This window comes from Equus przewalskii, chromosome 13 (assembly GCF_037783145.1).
Source record: "Equus przewalskii isolate Varuska chromosome 13, EquPr2, whole genome shotgun sequence".
In the NCBI taxonomy this organism is placed as follows: Eukaryota; Metazoa; Chordata; class Mammalia; order Perissodactyla; family Equidae; genus Equus; species Equus przewalskii.
Genome location: NC_091843.1, coordinates 46,295,787 through 46,313,198, shown reverse-complemented (window position 1 = coordinate 46,313,198; position 17,412 = coordinate 46,295,787). Strand labels below are relative to the sequence as shown.

The 17,412-nt window shown below is 42.3% G+C and overlaps 1 protein-coding gene across 9 annotated transcripts in view; it reads left to right on the top strand.

The window, feature by feature from the left end:
- The window catches only part of MEGF10 (multiple EGF like domains 10), a 164,000-nt gene that overhangs the window by 134,755 nt on the left and 11,833 nt on the right, over positions 1-17,412 (top strand). For all 9 annotated transcript variants that reach the window (XM_008529881.2, XM_070569352.1, XM_070569351.1 and 6 more), the window contains 8 exons: positions 4,131-4,277; positions 6,059-6,193; positions 6,721-6,849; positions 8,206-8,334; positions 10,753-10,881; positions 13,068-13,196; positions 15,444-15,680; positions 16,729-16,856. In XM_008529881.2, the coding sequence (XP_008528103.1) occupies positions 4,131-4,277; positions 6,059-6,193; positions 6,721-6,849; positions 8,206-8,334; positions 10,753-10,881; positions 13,068-13,196; positions 15,444-15,680; positions 16,729-16,856 (1,163 nt within the window). The remainder of the gene's footprint in view (positions 1-4,130; positions 4,278-6,058; positions 6,194-6,720; positions 6,850-8,205; positions 8,335-10,752; positions 10,882-13,067; positions 13,197-15,443; positions 15,681-16,728; positions 16,857-17,412) is intronic.

The following is a 17,412-nucleotide window of genomic DNA, read 5'->3' as shown; positions in this document are numbered from 1 at the left end:
AAGTAACTTGTATTAAAGACTTTATCTGTACCTTGGCAAATATTCCAAAAGAATTTCCTCAAGATATCCCATGATTCTATTGCTTTATAGTCTGGGCTAACGTTAAAATCACAGACCTTAGCTCATGAAAGTATATCTTATTCTCCAAAATAAGCGAGGCGCGCCTTTCCAACCCCTTAGCTGAGAAGGCTCCCGATTTTAAGTACACAAAATAGAAATAGGTTGGACTTCCTGGTTTGAGTGCATTTCTCAGCACTTCTTCAGGGACGTAAAGAATGATACAGTGCTCGATTCAGTTGGAAAATTGTCCAAATATCATGTTGGAAAGAGGAACAGTACTTATTGACTCATTCAACACATACTTGCTTAGCACCTCACTGTGCTAGGCACTGTAGTGACCAAAAACAGCACCATCTCTCCCTCATCATAAATTACCCTGGGTGGAGTATGGAGGGGTGGATCTTTCGCTCGCATTCTCTCCTATGTTTCTCTGGACTTCGTCTTCCCCTGCATTCTCCTGCATTTCACTTGGGTAACCCAAAATAGCCACCTGATAGGTCTTTCTTCCAGGCTAATCATCATCAAACCATCATCTGCCCTCCCACAAAACACAAATTCAGTTATGCCGCTTTCCTATTTAATTGTCTCTTTGGTCCCTGTTAACACCAGGAGGAAGCTCACACTCCACAGCGTGGCGTTCTTAGCTCTTCTCCACGTGACCACTGCCTGGCCGCGCTGATACCTCTCCTCTTCCCAGCACCAGTTTCAGCTGTCTCTAACATTTGCGATGGGCCTCTGAGCCTTGCACCCACCATGCTGTTAGCCTAGAACCCCCTCCACCTTCACAAGCTACTTCCTTCCCTAACCTGATCCCCAGACAGAGTTGGGTGTGCCTGCTCTGGGGCCATTATCACTCTGGAGTTGGAGATCTGTCTTAGGGAACTTCTCGCCAGCAAGCCAGCAGCTGCCAGACCCCTTGAATGCTTACTGAGTTGAATCCTCTTTTCTGTCTTTGACAAACAAGGAAACAAAAAGATGTCTTGTAGGACCCCGGCAAAGTTGGCAAAGAGTAGTATGAGATCAATGGAAATAATTAAGGAATAAAACACACAAACACACACAGCCAAAAAAAAAAAAAATGGTTGAAGCAAACTTACAATTCCCTATCCTGGGGAAAGTTTCACTGCGGGGTTGGTCTGACAGGGAGGTCATGTCAGTAGCCATATACCTAGTGTGACCTAGAGAAGCACTTACCCGGTTACCCCCTCGGTGAGTCTCACTACCTGAAATTCCACAATTAGAGATTTATTTCTTAGACCCTTGTGTTCTCTTAAAATATTAATATTCTCTAGAGAAGGTAACACCTCAGCAATAATAAATGTATCTTCTCCTGTCCTGACTATAAGATGAAGGGCAGGATAACAGGAGGGCACAGAGGTCTGAAGGGGAGGAGAAGCAATAGAAGAAATGGTGCAGCAGGAGGAAAAAATAGCTTCATACTTTTCCCTGGAGCGGTCCCCTGATTGAAACATACTTTATGGTTGTCTTCAAATAGATTAGGCATTAATGTCTGCAAAATGATGACTTATTTTTAGTGATGATAGAGAAAAGGAAAAGGGCTTGAATTTGTAGGGAGAGTTGGTGATGGAATTTTTATAATTTACTTTCCAAGGAAAGACTTCATTGCAATCCTAAAATAAAAGTTATTTAAAAGTAGGGTTGGTTCTGTTGACATATGCTTATGTGATTGGAGACAGAAGATGTGACACACGGTCACTAGAATTCCCTATTATTCTCTGGAAATGAGATGATAGGTAGAGCGTGTGAAACAAGCTTATGCAATGGAGCACCTTGCTTTACTGTGGGCCTTGTTACTTATATGAAAATTACCTCTGTAAAGTTGATTATGACTGATGGTTATGCTAACCAGCTGGACAAACTTATTAGGGAGGAGGAATCAGGTAGGAAATAAAGGATCACTTTATTCAGATTTGCCAATCTGCCTAGAGTCGTTTTTCTTAACATGCTCCAATTGAGAATGTGCTAAGTCATACATAAATCATGATCATCTATAATGTAAAAAAGCAGCACGTACTTTTGACCTAACGTGTACTCCATTCCATCTTGACTGCATTTATTAAGTGTAATATAAAGTAGAGATCTGGCAAGAAGCAGATAAACTAAATCACCCTAAATGGCTGCATCTCCTTCCTTCTCCAAGCTCCCACACCACAAAAAAGTGCCAAAAATCAGGATTTTCAGGATGATTTTCAGATTAACCGGAAAATTGCTCAGTTTCTACTTCTCCAAAATCCTAACTGGGATTTGCCTAGATGGCTCCAGCCCCAAATGGCCAGGGTCGTCTGAATCTCTATGGAGCAGGTGTCCCCATTTTTGCTGCTGTGAAACAGGAGTCCTGGCTCTCTACCAGAGCTGAGGACCTGAGTATTTCACATAGAGAGTGAAGCCCGTAGCAGGTTACCCTTGTTGGTACTTCCTTCAAATTCACAAAACAAACTTTAGGTTTGCAGCCTCCTATCAAAGTGGTTTATTCCGCAGTGCATTTGATGCTTTTGCCTGGTAGATGTGTGAGTAAAAATGCCAGATGAGACCGTGGCTGGCGTATCACTTTTGGGGAGCATAAAATTTGCAATTCCATCTCAGTTTTTTAAAAGACATTTGGAAAAAATACCATATATTTGTGAACTCAAGGGGAAAAAAATATCATAATAGGCCAAAATTCCGTATTTTATTCTATGGGGCACACTTAACCCCCAATTGGCTTATAAGAGGCCTGATCTCCTTTTTTAGCCAGCAGTCCAAGCAAAAATAATGGTCTATTGTGGGTTCAAGCTAGACACAATGAGGCCTATGCGCTTTCATGCCTGCTTAACAAGTGGGCAACTTTAGAAGGAGAAAACAGGAGCAGTCCACAGCGGAGTTCTGGTTGAGCAGGAATGATTTCGTACATATTAGCAACGTTCGTGTTATGGTTTGGGGCTGCTTCTGTGTTAAAGTTTGGGCCATGGTAACGTTTCTCCTAATCAGTTTAGAAGCAAAAACTGAGATATAAAACACGGCCCTCTCAGCCCCCTTGGTGCCGGATGGTGGTGGCGTTCCGGAATCCTGGAGTGTGTGCGTGCTTGTTCCCTTGGTCTGAGGCCAGCAGTCGCCAGTCCGCTACTAATTATGACTCATTCTTATTGTCTCTCAATGCAAAGAGCATTTCTTTGAGTAGTGAAAAATTCTAACTTACAAGAAGGAGGCCCCTGTTACATTTCAAATACAAGTTTATGAGAGAGACGTCCATTTACCTCAAATAAAACCTGGTTTTATTTTTACTTTTGCAACTTTGGGTTTTCTTTGTTTCCTTTAGGCATAGTTGTTCATTCACGACTGACTCGAAAGTTACTCTATTTCCAGATGAGAGTTAAACACCTACATGTTTCAGAATAATGAGTAAGCTTGGACAGCAGCAATACATAACATCCATTGTGATATTCTGCCTGTATCGGCCCAATGTCAGATCAAATTTTAAAGAGGAATTTGGTGGGAGAAGTTGGTGTATCTTTCTGTCCTGCACAATGTGTTGTCAGAATATTTTAAGACTGTTTATTTGCTTGCTCCAGGGGAGCGTTTTCTTCATGTAAAATAATTTAACCACCTTTAACTTCTCGTTATCTTTTTACGCTTGATCGATTTCTCTATGAAAATAAAGAATGAGGAGAGGGGAGAAGTCTCTGAGGGCTAAGATGATACAGTATTTTTGATAAATTTTGCCTTTAATAGAGAGTGCCCTCAGGCTTCCCTTTTGCTCTCTCCTCCTAAAGTTGAAAAATCAGTACGACAGAAGTGTTTTGTTCTTTCTCTTTGGTGATGCTATAGAAAATAGTTCTGGGATTATTTTAATGTTATGATCATACATGATCACACAATATATGATGATCGATTGATGTGGATGATGTGGATGATGTGACAAGTAGATTTTAAACCTTGTACCATCCCTGCTGGTTGCTGCCCGTGATCACTCAGCTTGGACACCGTGACTTTAGTCCCTTCTCTGACCTAGCATCCCAGAGGCTCCCGCCATCGCTGCCACTCACTCAGCTTTGCCGTGTGCGTTGTTTCAGGTGTCCACTGTGACAGCGTGTGTGCTGAGGGACGCTGGGGCCCCAACTGCTCCCTGCCCTGCTACTGTAAAAACGGGGCTTTGTGCTCCCCTGACGACGGCATCTGTGAGTGTGCACCAGGGTTCCGAGGCACCACTTGTCAGAGAAGTAAGTGACTCATTAGGTGACAATTTCTGCCTTCCCTTCTCAGGGTGCCATGTACAGAATTATCTCTGTCCCACCACCCGTTCGTAGTGATGTTCTGTTGCAGACAAGGGCAGAGGAAAATGTAATAGGTCACCCTGTCTTTAGCAGAGCTGTCCTCGATAGCATTTCCCCAAGAGCTTTATTCTGTCCAACCTTCAGGACTAACCTAACAGATGGGGCTTTAGCCATTTCTTTTCAGAAATGATTTCTCTGCCTCATTGGCATCATCATCAGGATATGTTTCTTGATCCTGCCTTAAATCTTGCAAATGGTGTTCCAGAAATCCATTGACCTGTAAATATTTTATTCAGCAATTTTGGCATGGGTCTTACCTCAATTACCAGAAGTCAACATCAGCCAAACCTTGCGGCAAATCATACATCCTGCTAGTAGTCTCAAAGTCAGTGCTATGGGGAAAATAGAATTGCAGAGTTAAAAACGGGAGCTGTTAACATTGGTCAATAGAATTTTAAGTTAGGAAATGATTCATAAGATTTTACTATATCTTTTATAAATATAATCAAGAAAGGAATGTATGACTAACTATAAGATACATTACGCTAATTTTTTAATTACTTTTTTTCATGAAGAGCTCTATGGTCCGATTTTTAAATCCAAATAATGTCTTGGGAAGAACCTAATTATGTAGCATTTTGCTTATTCACTTTTCAATCACAATCATTAACCTGGACCATGTTGAGGAAGAAGAATCTTTTAATTCTGACTGTAGATCTATTTATTGCCAGCAATGACTCTTAAAGAATGAAGGATCAACATATGGCTTAAGAGTGTTTATTTGGGCCTTCTTAGAATTTAAAATTTTATTTCCTTCCTTCATTTATTTGTTCAACAAAAATTCTTTGGGGCTCGCCCAGTGACACAGCGGTTAAGTATGCATGTTTCGCTTCGGTGGCCCAGGGTTTGCCAGTTCGGATCCCAGGTGTGGACCTACCCACCGCTTGTGAAACCATGCTGTGGCAGGCGTCCCACATATAAAGTGAGGAAGATAGGCATGGATGTTAGCTCAGGGCCAGTCTTCCTCAGCAAAAAAGAGGAGGATTGGCAGCAGATATTAGCTCAGGGCTAATCTTCCTCAAAAAAAACAAAAAAAAATTTCTTCAAGTCCCTGCTCTATGCCAATCCTCCAGCCAATTAGGGCCATGAATGGGTAAACAAAGAGGACTAAGACATTTACCTGCTCTCAAGGAATTCAGAATTTAGTGGCTTCTTTTCATTACGGTTGTCCCTCAATATCCTCAGGGGATTGTTTCCAAGATCCCTGCCCCCACCCAGATACATAAATCGGAAGATGCTCAAGTCCCTTATATAAAACAGCATAGTATTTGTATATAACCTATGCACATCCTCCTGTATACTTTAAATCACCTCTAGATTACTTATAATACCTAATACAATGTACATGCTATGTAAATAGGTGTTATACTGTATTATTTAGGGAATAATGACAAGAAAAAAAATCTGTACATGTTCAGTACAGATGCACCAGTCATAGGCCTTTCCATCCACAGTTGCTTGAATCCGTGGGTGCAGAACCATGGATATGGAAGGCTGACTGTATTACAGGGTACCCTTACCCTTTTAGTGGTGGTTGTTTTATATTTGGAAAATTCTCAGTATCATGAAAAAAATTTTTTTACCCAAACTTGAACTAGATTCTGATGTGTAATATGAGAGAAACGTATCTCAAGAAAGATAATTGTCGATTTCCATTCTATTTTCAGTCTGTTCTCCTGGTTTTTATGGGCATCGCTGCAGCCAGACATGTCCACAGTGTGTGCACAGCAGTGGGCCCTGCCACCACATCACGGGCCTGTGTGACTGCCTGCCTGGCTTCACAGGCGCCCTCTGCAATGAAGGTAAGGCACACACAAGTTTGGAGAGAGATGTGAAGATGAGCAGGCCCCATGGAGTCCGTCCTCAGGCTTCCTGAAGGATACGTTTTCAGCTCTTAGCTCTTGATGCCTTCTGGTATGCTGTGTTCGCAACTTCCGTAAATATGACTTTGAGTTTTGGAAAAGCTGTCTTGCTACTCCAGCAAAATCTCTTTATTCTCTGAGCTGTTCTAAAATCTGTTTTAATTGGAAACAGCCTCCCATGAAAAATCAATGTAAGGAAGAATTTTGACTCCCTGAGCAAGAAGCCGTGAAGTCAGATTTCTAGAAATGTGATGATGTCTCCTGGTTTGTGATGCCTTAATAAGGACGTTCGGCTTCATGCGTTTGTAAAAATGAGCCCATTCAGGACTAAGGATGCTGTTGAGTGGAGGCAGCTACTAAATGGGCAGCTGGGTTGATGACCTTTAAAGTCATTTCCTGTCCCAGGGGCCTAGAGTTTTATGAGATGAGATGTAATTGTGAGTTACTGACCTATAAATTATTCACAGTGTGTCCCAGTGGCAGATTTGGGAAAAACTGTGCAGGGATTTGTACCTGTACCAACAATGGAACCTGCAACCCTATTGACAGATCTTGTCAGTGTTACCCGGGGTGGATCGGCAGTGACTGCTCTCAGCGTAAGTCTTGTTTGAGAACAATGACCAACCATTTATGTTTGTTTTCAAATTCTTTAGGATTGGAGTATGAGTGTTTATATAATCAAGAAAGAATATATGAAAATTATAATACACATTACTTTAGTTTAACTGACTTTTTTCCCCATTAAGAGCTCTTGACAGTGGTCCTATATTTAAATCCAAATAGTGTCTTAGAAAGAAGGTCAATAGGTAGCATTTTGCTTATTCACTGTTCAATGATTCTTCATCTGTAAAGTAAGGGTATTGTGCTCAGAAAATCCATTCTTAGGTTCATACTGAACTTCAAGTGTGAGCTATTATCTTTTCTTTGCTCTTGGGCAAAAATGGTACATACAATTATGGGAGAAATTTTTTCATTTTTAAAATTACTTCGGATTTATTTATTGTCTTTGTTGGGCCACATTTCCTTCTGGGTGACCGTATTGAAATTATAGGTGGTCCTCCTTTTAAGCAGTTATGTTCTTGAAGCATTAATATGAATAAGAAGTATTTCCTTTTTTTATAAATCAAGTCATTTTACCCCATAATCTTACATTATTTCACAGACACTTTATGTGAAGTTCTGATTGCTCTTCAATGGGCACTGATCCCTAATGATTTAATTTTATTATTTTCTCCCTCTTTCAATTAAGAGTTTTTACGAATAGATCAATTCTTACATACAACTGGGAACTTTAACGTTGAAAACAAGCCCCTAGTGACAACTCTGGAATAGAGCTTCAAGTGCAGGTTTTAGAGATCAAAGACATGAATTGCATGACCTTGGGTCCCTTGACCTCTCTTGAGTTGCATCATTTTGCCCATCTGATCACTGCTCAAATGTCCCCTCCTCAGAGAGGCCTTTCCTAAAGGAGAAGTTCTCACCATTGTTGTCCCCCTCACCCTGTTTTATTTTTTCTTATAGTACTCACTGCCATTGTTTTCTAAGTTGGCTGTTTGGCTGGTTGGTTAATTGGTTTGCCTGCCTCATCTACTAAAACAACAGCTTTCAGAGGGTTGTCTGGACCTTGTCTTGTCCTCTGCTATCTCTCCTGTTCCTCAAACAGAGCTGGGCACATAGATGCTGAATGTGCGTTTGTTAACTAAATCTGTAAACTGGAGATGATTTTTGCTCTGGCTGCCTCCCTCTGCAGTCTGTGAATGAATACGATGTCAATGATGGTTTCTGTTGTAGCCAGCATTGCCATCTGGGTTTTAGTCAGGTTTGGAGCAGTGTGCTTTCTTGGTCCTGATGCATCTCACATGCAAGGAGAAGTGGAAGAGTGGATGGAATTCTCTCTGCTAGATGCTGGCCTCAAGACCTAACAGAGCTCTCCATGCCTGCTCTGGTTTCAGCTTGTCCCCCTGCCCACTGGGGCCCAAACTGCATCCACACGTGCAACTGCCACAACGGGGCCTTCTGCAGTGCCTACGACGGGGAATGTAAATGCACTCCTGGCTGGACGGGGCTCTACTGTACTCAGAGTAAGTGACCGGCCTTCTGAGGCTCACCAAGGGGAGCCACACCCAACAGGAAACAGCCTCACCCTTTGTGTGCCCGAGCTGAGCTCACCAAGGGTTCCTGGCATTGGAGAGTTTTGTCTACCCAATGACTTCTAGACATCTAAATTTCTCTAAGTGGTTAAGAGCAGCCACATTCCAAGTTTCCTGTCTCTGTCATATCAGGACACTGAGGAGAACCAGTGCTATATGTGATGGTGTGCAGTTTCTTTCTCCACTCTCCTTTAACCAGACCCTATTTATTTGGGTCAAATTCCCTATCCTGCCTTCTAACTCCATGAACTTTAGGATAAGTGACAGTGATTAGAAAGGTGGTGAAGACAGCAGGCCTCGCAGCCTGACTTACTTCGTGATCTTGGAAAAGACGGAGTTCAGTGGTTCTCAAACTTTAGCGAGCTGCAGAATCACCCGAGGGCTCGGTACACACCGACTGCTGGCCCCACTCCCAGCATGTGTGATTCAGTAGGTCTGGGACGCGACCCGAGAATTCACATTTCTAGCGACTTCCCAGGTGGTGATGCCAGTCCGGGACTATGTTTTAGAAACCACTGTTCTGGTTCTTCTTTCCATTTTGTATCCCACAAGGCCCTGACCATTTATTGTTCCATGAGGGTTTTTTTTTTTTTTTTAAGATTTTATTTCTTTCCTTTTTCTCCCCAAAGCCCCCCAGTACATAGTTGTATATTCTGAGTTGTGGGTCCTTCTAGTTGTGGCATGTGGGACGCCGCCTCAGCGTGGCTTGATGAGCGGTGCCATGTCCGCGCCCAGGATTCGAACCGATGAAATACTGGGCCACCTGCAGCAGAGCGCGCGAACTCAACCACTCGGCCACAGGGCCGGCGCCTGTTCCATGAGGTTTTTAGCATCATGGGATATAACGTGCAAAGTACTTCACAGCTCGGCACATTGGGTGAAAAAAAGACTATTTTCTGCCCTTTTGCCTTCAATTGAATAAGGAGACAAGACAGGAAAGCATATATTACAGTTACCGTTAATAATAATATATAATTTTAAATCACAGAAATGAGCTCAGGAGGAAAGATGGGTCAGAAATGAAGCAATTCTTGTTTAATACTAGTTAGAGAACTTAATTAGAGAATAGGCTGAATAAGTCTTTGGAAATTTCTAGAAGGGTGTATACACTTTGAGCCATGATTTGAAAGGGAGATTTAGCAAGAAGGGAGATTATCCCAAGCATATTCTGCTGAGATTTTATATATATATATATATTTAAAGGTTTTGAGCGCCTCATAGAAAAGCATTTATAGGTTATTATTTATAATTCCAAAATGAGGTCCTGCTTCAAACAGAAGACCTTTCTAAGTGGAAATAACACAATATAGTGGGAAGACCATGGGATCTGGAAGCAGACCTCCCTGTATTTATACTGTGGCCTTGCCATCCCACCATTGGCTAGCTGTGTGACTTTGGGCAGTCGGGGCTCACTTTCCATCTATAGGATGGGTTTCGTGGCTGTTGTAAAGATTCAGTGAGAGGAAGTATGAAAAGCACCTGGCACAGCGTAGGTGCTGAATAAATACGTGGCAATGGTGGGTCACTGCATGCTGGCATCTGTGCTCTGCCTCTGTTTCTTGAAAGTTGGGCTTTCATTAAAGCCTCACTATAAGTAAAAGGGAAAATAAAAAGCACATGTGATACTTGGAAACAGCCATCGAACCTGCCTGTATTGAAGCTTTCGTTTTGCCAGAGAGCCCCGAAATGCTCCTGCAGGGCAGCTGCTGGCCGTGAAAGCCAACAGGCCTTGTGCATGTCCTCAGCCCAAGGGCCCTGGTGGTCGGGGTCTTGAAAGTTGTGCAGCAGTGTGAAGGCTCATCGCTTTTTAACAATGCACCTGTAAAGTGCAGAGTTTTTTAAGTTCAGCGTTCTACTACACATCTTTGGTGAAGGTGATGTTATCTAAGTAACAGATAACAGTGGACAGGGCTAGTAGCAGACTTGGAGACGCTCTGTACTATAAGTAACAGCATACAGGTAATAATATAGACTATTCATTCCAGTCCATGGAATTTGGGTCCAGGATTCTAGTAGCTGGGTGGAAGAAAGAAAGGAAATGCCCCATCCTTCTGCCTGGTTCAGGGGATGCTTTGTGAGAAGGCATTAGTCTTGCCTTTTAGGGCACCAGTAAGAGTTAAACTGCCAGGTATGGAACTGTGCTGCCTCTTGCTCCTGAATTACAACCTCCTGTGAGAGCCCCGTCTTGGGACTTCAAAAAGCCTTTGTGACAGACTGAGATCTGCATTATTGTCTTTATTCCCTCTAATGGCTCAGCATCCTTCATGTTTAAACACAAAGATGTTGGAAGCACGAGCTGTGTCTCCCCTCAGCAGCCTCTTGACTTCACTGTCCTTCATCTGCACGCAGGATGTCCTTTGGGGTTTTATGGAAAGGACTGTGCGTTGATATGCCAGTGTCAAAATGGAGCTGACTGCGACCACATATCTGGGCAGTGTACCTGCCGTACCGGGTTCATGGGGAAGCACTGTGAACAAAGTGAGTATGAGAGCTTGACAACTTTAGGTGCTACTTTTTCCCCCTAGAACCCATTTTCCTAGATGCCTGAAAATATTAAGGTGGAACTTGCAACTTTTAAGTTGTTTGAAGTGATGGCTGGTCATTTACCAGCACGGTTGACTTCCCTTGCCAGAGACCTGGCCACCTCGGGATGCTTGCTGGCTGTCTTTTCCCTCAAAATTCTTGAGTAACTCCTCAGTGCTCTGGGTGGAGGGGGTGTGGCTACAAGGATGAAGACAGAATTCAAGTTTTCCATCTGTTCATCCTGGCTCTCTCTTCCTCTCCTTCTTATTTTTGGAACATGGCTGCTTAAAGCTTTAAAAGAGCCAGTCAAGCTTTCTTCATGGCAGAGGCAGAGCCTGGGTCTCACACTGGAAGAGAGTGCATTTGGCGGGACCAGCTGGGTGTGTGGGAGGCAGAGGGGCTGGGAGCCCAGGCCAGCCCCACTGCGGGTGAGGGAACAAGTCCATGCAAACGTTGCCACCCCTCTAACAACCTTTTCTGGATAATGCTTTTACACGTTTCCACTGGCAACCTCTCACCTTAGTCTTAATAACCTTCAAGACAATATATTGCCTTAAAATTTTGTAAAACTCCCACTTGGGGAGAATGTGCTCTGTTGGAATTACCCATCCTTGATTTTCCATTTCCACCCCACCAGCTATGCATCTGCTCACAGGACTGTAAGAACATTAGTCTTAGACTGAATATTTCAAATTAGTTTATTGCTCCTTTCCTCTGTGATTTTCATTCAGTATTCAAGATGAATAAATAGAGTCTTAGAGCTGTGTGGGGCTCACTCTCTTATCATAAATGTCAGGAAAAGGTGCCGTACATTCCCCGCTCTCCAGAGGGTACACTCTTGGAAAGGATGCAGCAAACATTAGATAGCTGTAGGAGTGATGTGACCTGGAAAGGTTGACCGGCATAGCAGGACTTTGGCAATAAAGCATCACTCTCCCCCCATCCCATCAGCATTTCAGAGCACCACTGGGCAGCCAGGTTGTCTCAATCTTATGTGCTAAACCCTAGAATCTTTTTGCATATCCATCCATCTAGGATATGTAAGAAGAATGACATCCAGGAATCAGCCTGGACAGAGATGGCCCAATTTTAGTTTTGCACTGCTAGTTCATTTAATCATGAAACAGATATTGAGTCTCACACTTGCAGGCACACCCTTTTGTGTATATAAATATTGTATATGCATTTATAAATGTCTAAACATATGTGCATATACATATATGCATAGAAACCAGGATAGGCTGTAAACTGACTTTCTCCTGAATGCTAGACTGGTTATGGTCTTATTAAATAAAAGCCTCTTAAGTGCTCCCGTGATTACTCTGAACATTGAATTAAAGTGTCCCTATTTTTGGAGACTTCTTGCAATGCTCATTTGTAAACAGAAACTCTGTTTCACAGAGAACTCTGATAACAATAGCACATTGCCCCCTGCTGCTCACTTTACAAAAAACAGCAGCATTTTGTCATGATGATTTTTAGATTTAACCTGCCTGTGCTATTCTTTGAAATTCATGCTCGACTCTTACTAAGATGACGTCATAAAATCCCACTATTTTAGTCTCTCAGCCTTCAACCTGCAAATCCAAATTTTGAGGAATACTGTGGTAAATGAAGTTCTTCCCAAGAAGATTAACAAAACTTGCCCCTTTTCTCTTCCCCTACTCCCAGCTGATCCAAGTCAGAATGTGCCTTCAGGAGGATTTCTGAGCCTACAGTAAAATAAGTATGTTCTCAAGGAGGCATCTCTAGCTTGCACTTTTCAGTCTAGTCCCCTTCCATCCCACACTTTGGCCTGGTGGAGTCGTCTCACACTGCCCTTAGTGATGCTCTGCATCCGTTCCACTGGGTTTCCACAGACTCTCTGCAAGTCCGTCAGGAAGATGGGTACATAGAAGCTGAAAGTGTCAGGAGCTGTAATAAGGGGCTGATTCTCTAGCCCAGTGTCACCTGGCCTGTGAGTCTTACCTTGATTTGGGGAGTGCTGGCGAGCTCTAAGACACCCTGGGTGGCACAAGTCTGCCCAAACAGGGATCTCCTGAAAGGGCTAGCCTCGACGCACAGGATAATACAGTAAGAGACAGCCTTGCCCCAGATTCTCAAGGCTGGAGAGCTACAGTGGACTTTCCTCTCCTTCTCAGAGTGCCCTGCAGGAACATATGGCTACGGCTGTCGCCAGATATGTGACTGTCTGAACAACTCCACCTGCGACCACATAACTGGGACCTGTTATTGCAGCCCAGGTTGGAAAGGGGCACGCTGTGATCAAGGTAAGGATATGGGTAAATAACAACTACTACCTCTTATTGTATGACCACCACGTAGCGCCCAACATTAAGTATTTTCACCTGTGTTATCTGATGTACTCCTCATCATGACTCTGCCAGGCGTAGCTGATTATTTATTTAGTTGCCAGATGGGTGCCTTATTGTTGCTGTCCTACAGATGAGGAAACTAAAGCTCAGAGAGGTGGAGTAATTTGCCCAAGGTTGTATAGCTAATATGTAGAATATGGGCTTTGATGCCAGGTTTTCCAAAGCTCATGAACTTTCCAGTATGCCTATAATTTTTTTCAGCTTTACTGAGGTATAATTAACCTATTAGAAGCAGCACATATATATATAATTATCCTATAGATTTACACACACACCATACATATATATACACATACATATATACAACACATGTGCACAACAACAAAAAGTATACCATTTGATATAAAGTCTGATATATATATACACCCATGAAACCATCACCGCAATGAAGGTAATGAATATATCCATCACTTCCAAAAGTTTCCTCATGAACCTCCCTGCCACCACTACCACCTGGGCCCCAAGCAATCGCTGATCTACTTTCAGTTGCTATAGATTAGTACATTTTTTAGGGTTTCGAATAAATGAAATCATGCTGTACACTTTTTTGTTTGATTTTGTTTACTTGCCGTCATTATTTTGAGATTAAACCATGTTGTTGTGTGTATCAGTAGTTCAGTTCTCTTTATTGCTGAGTAGTATTCCATTACATGGATATACTGTAATATGTTTGCCCATTCACCTGTTGATGGACGTTTGGATTGTTTCCACTTTTTGGCTCTTACAGATAAAGCTGCTGTGAACAATAGTGTATCCAGTCTTTGTATGGACATATGCTTTCATTTCTCTTGGGTAAATTCGTAGGGGTAGAATGATTACATCATATGGTAGGCGTATATTTAACTTTTTAAGAAACTTGTGCCCATGGGTTTAAACTAGGATGTGTATCACAGTCTCCTGGGAATATTTGACATGTACATATAGTCCCACTTGGCCACTTCTGATTCTGGGGTAGATGAGGCCTTTGAGAAAGCGCTTCTGATGGTTCTGGGGCATGTGGTGCTTGTCAGTAGGTAATGAGCACATGGGGTAAGGGCTTTAGAAAATTCATAGTGTTGTAGGTGAAGTCATCTGAAACTGTAAATACGTAGGTACTCAGATTTCATTTTCTTTCATAAAATAACTTTTACATGCTCCTGATGTATGTTTGACTGTCATAACAATAGGATGTTATATTTCACAATCTTTGTTATTACAATCACATTACTACAGATGCATTGTGACCACACTGCACTGGCCTTGGTGCTCTGCGTTTCAGGGCAGAGTGTCTTGTAAGAAAGTCTAGCATTTAACATCAGAAAGTCATAGGGACATTTGAGCCAGAAGCACCTTCACAGAAGCCAGTCTCCTCGTTTTCAGATGATGAAACTGCAGCCTAAGAGCTTAAGGGAAAGTTCAGAATATCTGGATCAATTTTTTTAGACTCCAGGTTTCTTGACTCTTAATCCATGTCTTATTGTCCTCACTCAAGGAACGTGAGGAAGAACTATAGAAAGCTGAACTTTGAGGTTTAGTAAGTTTTTAGGATGATGTTAGCAAGTATTCTTGGGGCATTTCTATGATAGTTACTCTCTATCATGGAAAGTAACTACATAGATCAATGTCTTCCGAGGTAAAGGGCCCATTTCGATTAGGATAAAGCAGATCCTGATCTTGGACTAGATTTATAATGGAGTTAGTCTTGCTTGGAAGGAAAATTACTTTACTGTTACGAATGCTAAGAAAAGACATAAAATTAAGTCTGGTAGTTGAGACATTTAGGAGTTAGCTCTTTATAAGCTTAATGCTGTATAATGAATAAAGCACAATAAATATTAGATAAATTATTTCTCCTAATTAATTGCCAGTCTAAGTGTTTATCTGAAATATGTGAGAAGCTCCTAAAACCCACTGTTGAATCCTTGAGTTTAGGAGATCCTGTCTCTTTTGAGGCTTAGAGCAGCCTTTCTCTGGGCACAGACAAGCCAACAACATCTGAAAATGAGGAATGTTTGTTTTTCCTTCCTGCTCTGTTTCCAAATTAACAATTCATGAGCTGAAAATATCCAGGCGTTAGCACAGTTGGAGATTTTTGTAAATAGAGATCAAACATTTATCCAGCACATTGTCATCCTTACTCAAATCTTTTTCTCCTTTTTGTAGCTGGTGTTATAATAGTCGGAAATCTGAACAGCTTAAGCAGAACCAGTACGGCTCTTCCTGCTGATTCCTACCAGATCGGGGCCATTGCGGGCATCATCATTCTTGTCCTGGTTGTTCTCTTCCTACTGGCGTTGTTCATTATTTATAGACACAAGCAGAAGGGAAAGGAATCGAGCATGCCAGCAGTGACCTACACCCCTGCTATGAGGGTCATGAATGCAGACTATGCCATTTCAGGTAAGATGGGAGTCATTAGAAGCATTTTACTCCTTGAAAACTAAAGTTTCATCCTGGTTCTTTGAAACTGTGTGTTTGCCTGTGTTGTCTGTTGTTATTGTCAATTAGCCTTGAGAAAATTTTATGCTTGGAAAAGAGGTGTTTTGAGAGATGTGTTTTATATGTCCACAGTAGTAAAATCATCACTCTTGTATTCTATGAGCGTTTTGAAATTAAATTTATTACGTGGTTACTTTAGACTTGGGGAATTTTGACCTGGAAGAAGCTATACTGGGCAGCAAGTCCCAAGCTTTTGTTGTATGTGGGGGACAGGAGAGGAGGAGTGACCACAACTTTACCAATGTCATGGAGGACCAGGTCTTCTGTCTTTGGCTTTGAGTTCTTCCCACAATGCCTTGCAGCCTGTCCCTGGGCCCACACGAATCGTTAACTGCACAGAAACCAAGTTATATACGTTTTTGGTATTAGCAAGGACCAAGACAGTTCTTTAAGAAAATTCTTTTGAATCTTTCTGTCACAAATCCCCATAAAACTAAATTTTTAAGTAACACATTCAGTTACCAGAAGTAACCGCTTAAACTGAGCCATTTGGAAACTTGAAATATTTATTAATTTTTAGGCAGTTACTGAAGGATTTCAGCTGAACTTCGTGTTTATAAATGCACTGACTCTGGGGGAATACATAAAGTAGCTGATTTACTTAGTAGCGCATTGCTAGTGCGGAATAGTGTGTCAAGAACTCAAGTGTTTAAAAAAAGAGGAAAGTTACAGCAGAATTAGCTTCCAAACAATGTCTTCCCAGCTTGTACGAGCCTCAAAGCAGACAGCAGCTGTCTGTGGATACTTTCACGCTTTTCCAGGAGGCAGGTAGGAAGGCAGACACCTGCTGCTCCTAGAAGCTTTGCTGAATATGCTGGGCAGGAGAAAGTTGTGCCCAGTTTGTGATATGGAAGCAGTCCAGACATTTGTTGTTGCTATTTTGCCTCCCTTTTCTCCACACCAATTTAGGGGAGCCTGCCATCTCAACCCTTTCCTTCTCTTCCTGCAGAAACTCTTCCTCACAGCAGCAGTGGAAATGCTAACAGCCATTACTTCACCAATCCCAGCTACCACACGCTTACCCAGTGTGCCACATCCCCGCACGTCAACAACAGGGACAGGATGACCATCGCAAAGGTGAGAGTCCTTGAAGGTGGTGGGCAGGGGAGAGAGGAAGGAACAAGCATGCACTGAGGGCTGCTGCTTGCTAAATGCTCTTCTAAGTACTTTATACCTACTGTCTCATTTATTCCTCTAAACAATCCTGCGGGTGCGTGTTAGGATCTCAAGTTTACTGACAAAAACCCTGAGTAGCGGGAAGTTTAAGTCACTTCCAAACATAGCTCCCCAGCTGGACAGTGAGGCAGCTGCGAGGAGAGTCAGGTCTCCCTGTGTCTGCGATTCACGCTTTTCCATTTTCCATTGCACGTCTTTGGAAAAATGTTTCTAATATTGCATGAGGTTTTAAAATAATGTCTCACAGCAGACCCTTAGCAGACTTGATCCTGGGTAGAATGGCCCAGTTTGTCCTTTCTGACCACCTGTCTTCTAGTGCCCTTTCCTGGCCACCTGCACTTTCATAACAACAACTGCAATCAAATGAGTTTATTAAGGTTGACCCACATGAAATTGCATTTTTGTAGGTCAAAAATGATTGAATAGGAACTATGTGCCAAGCATTTCTAATCATTTT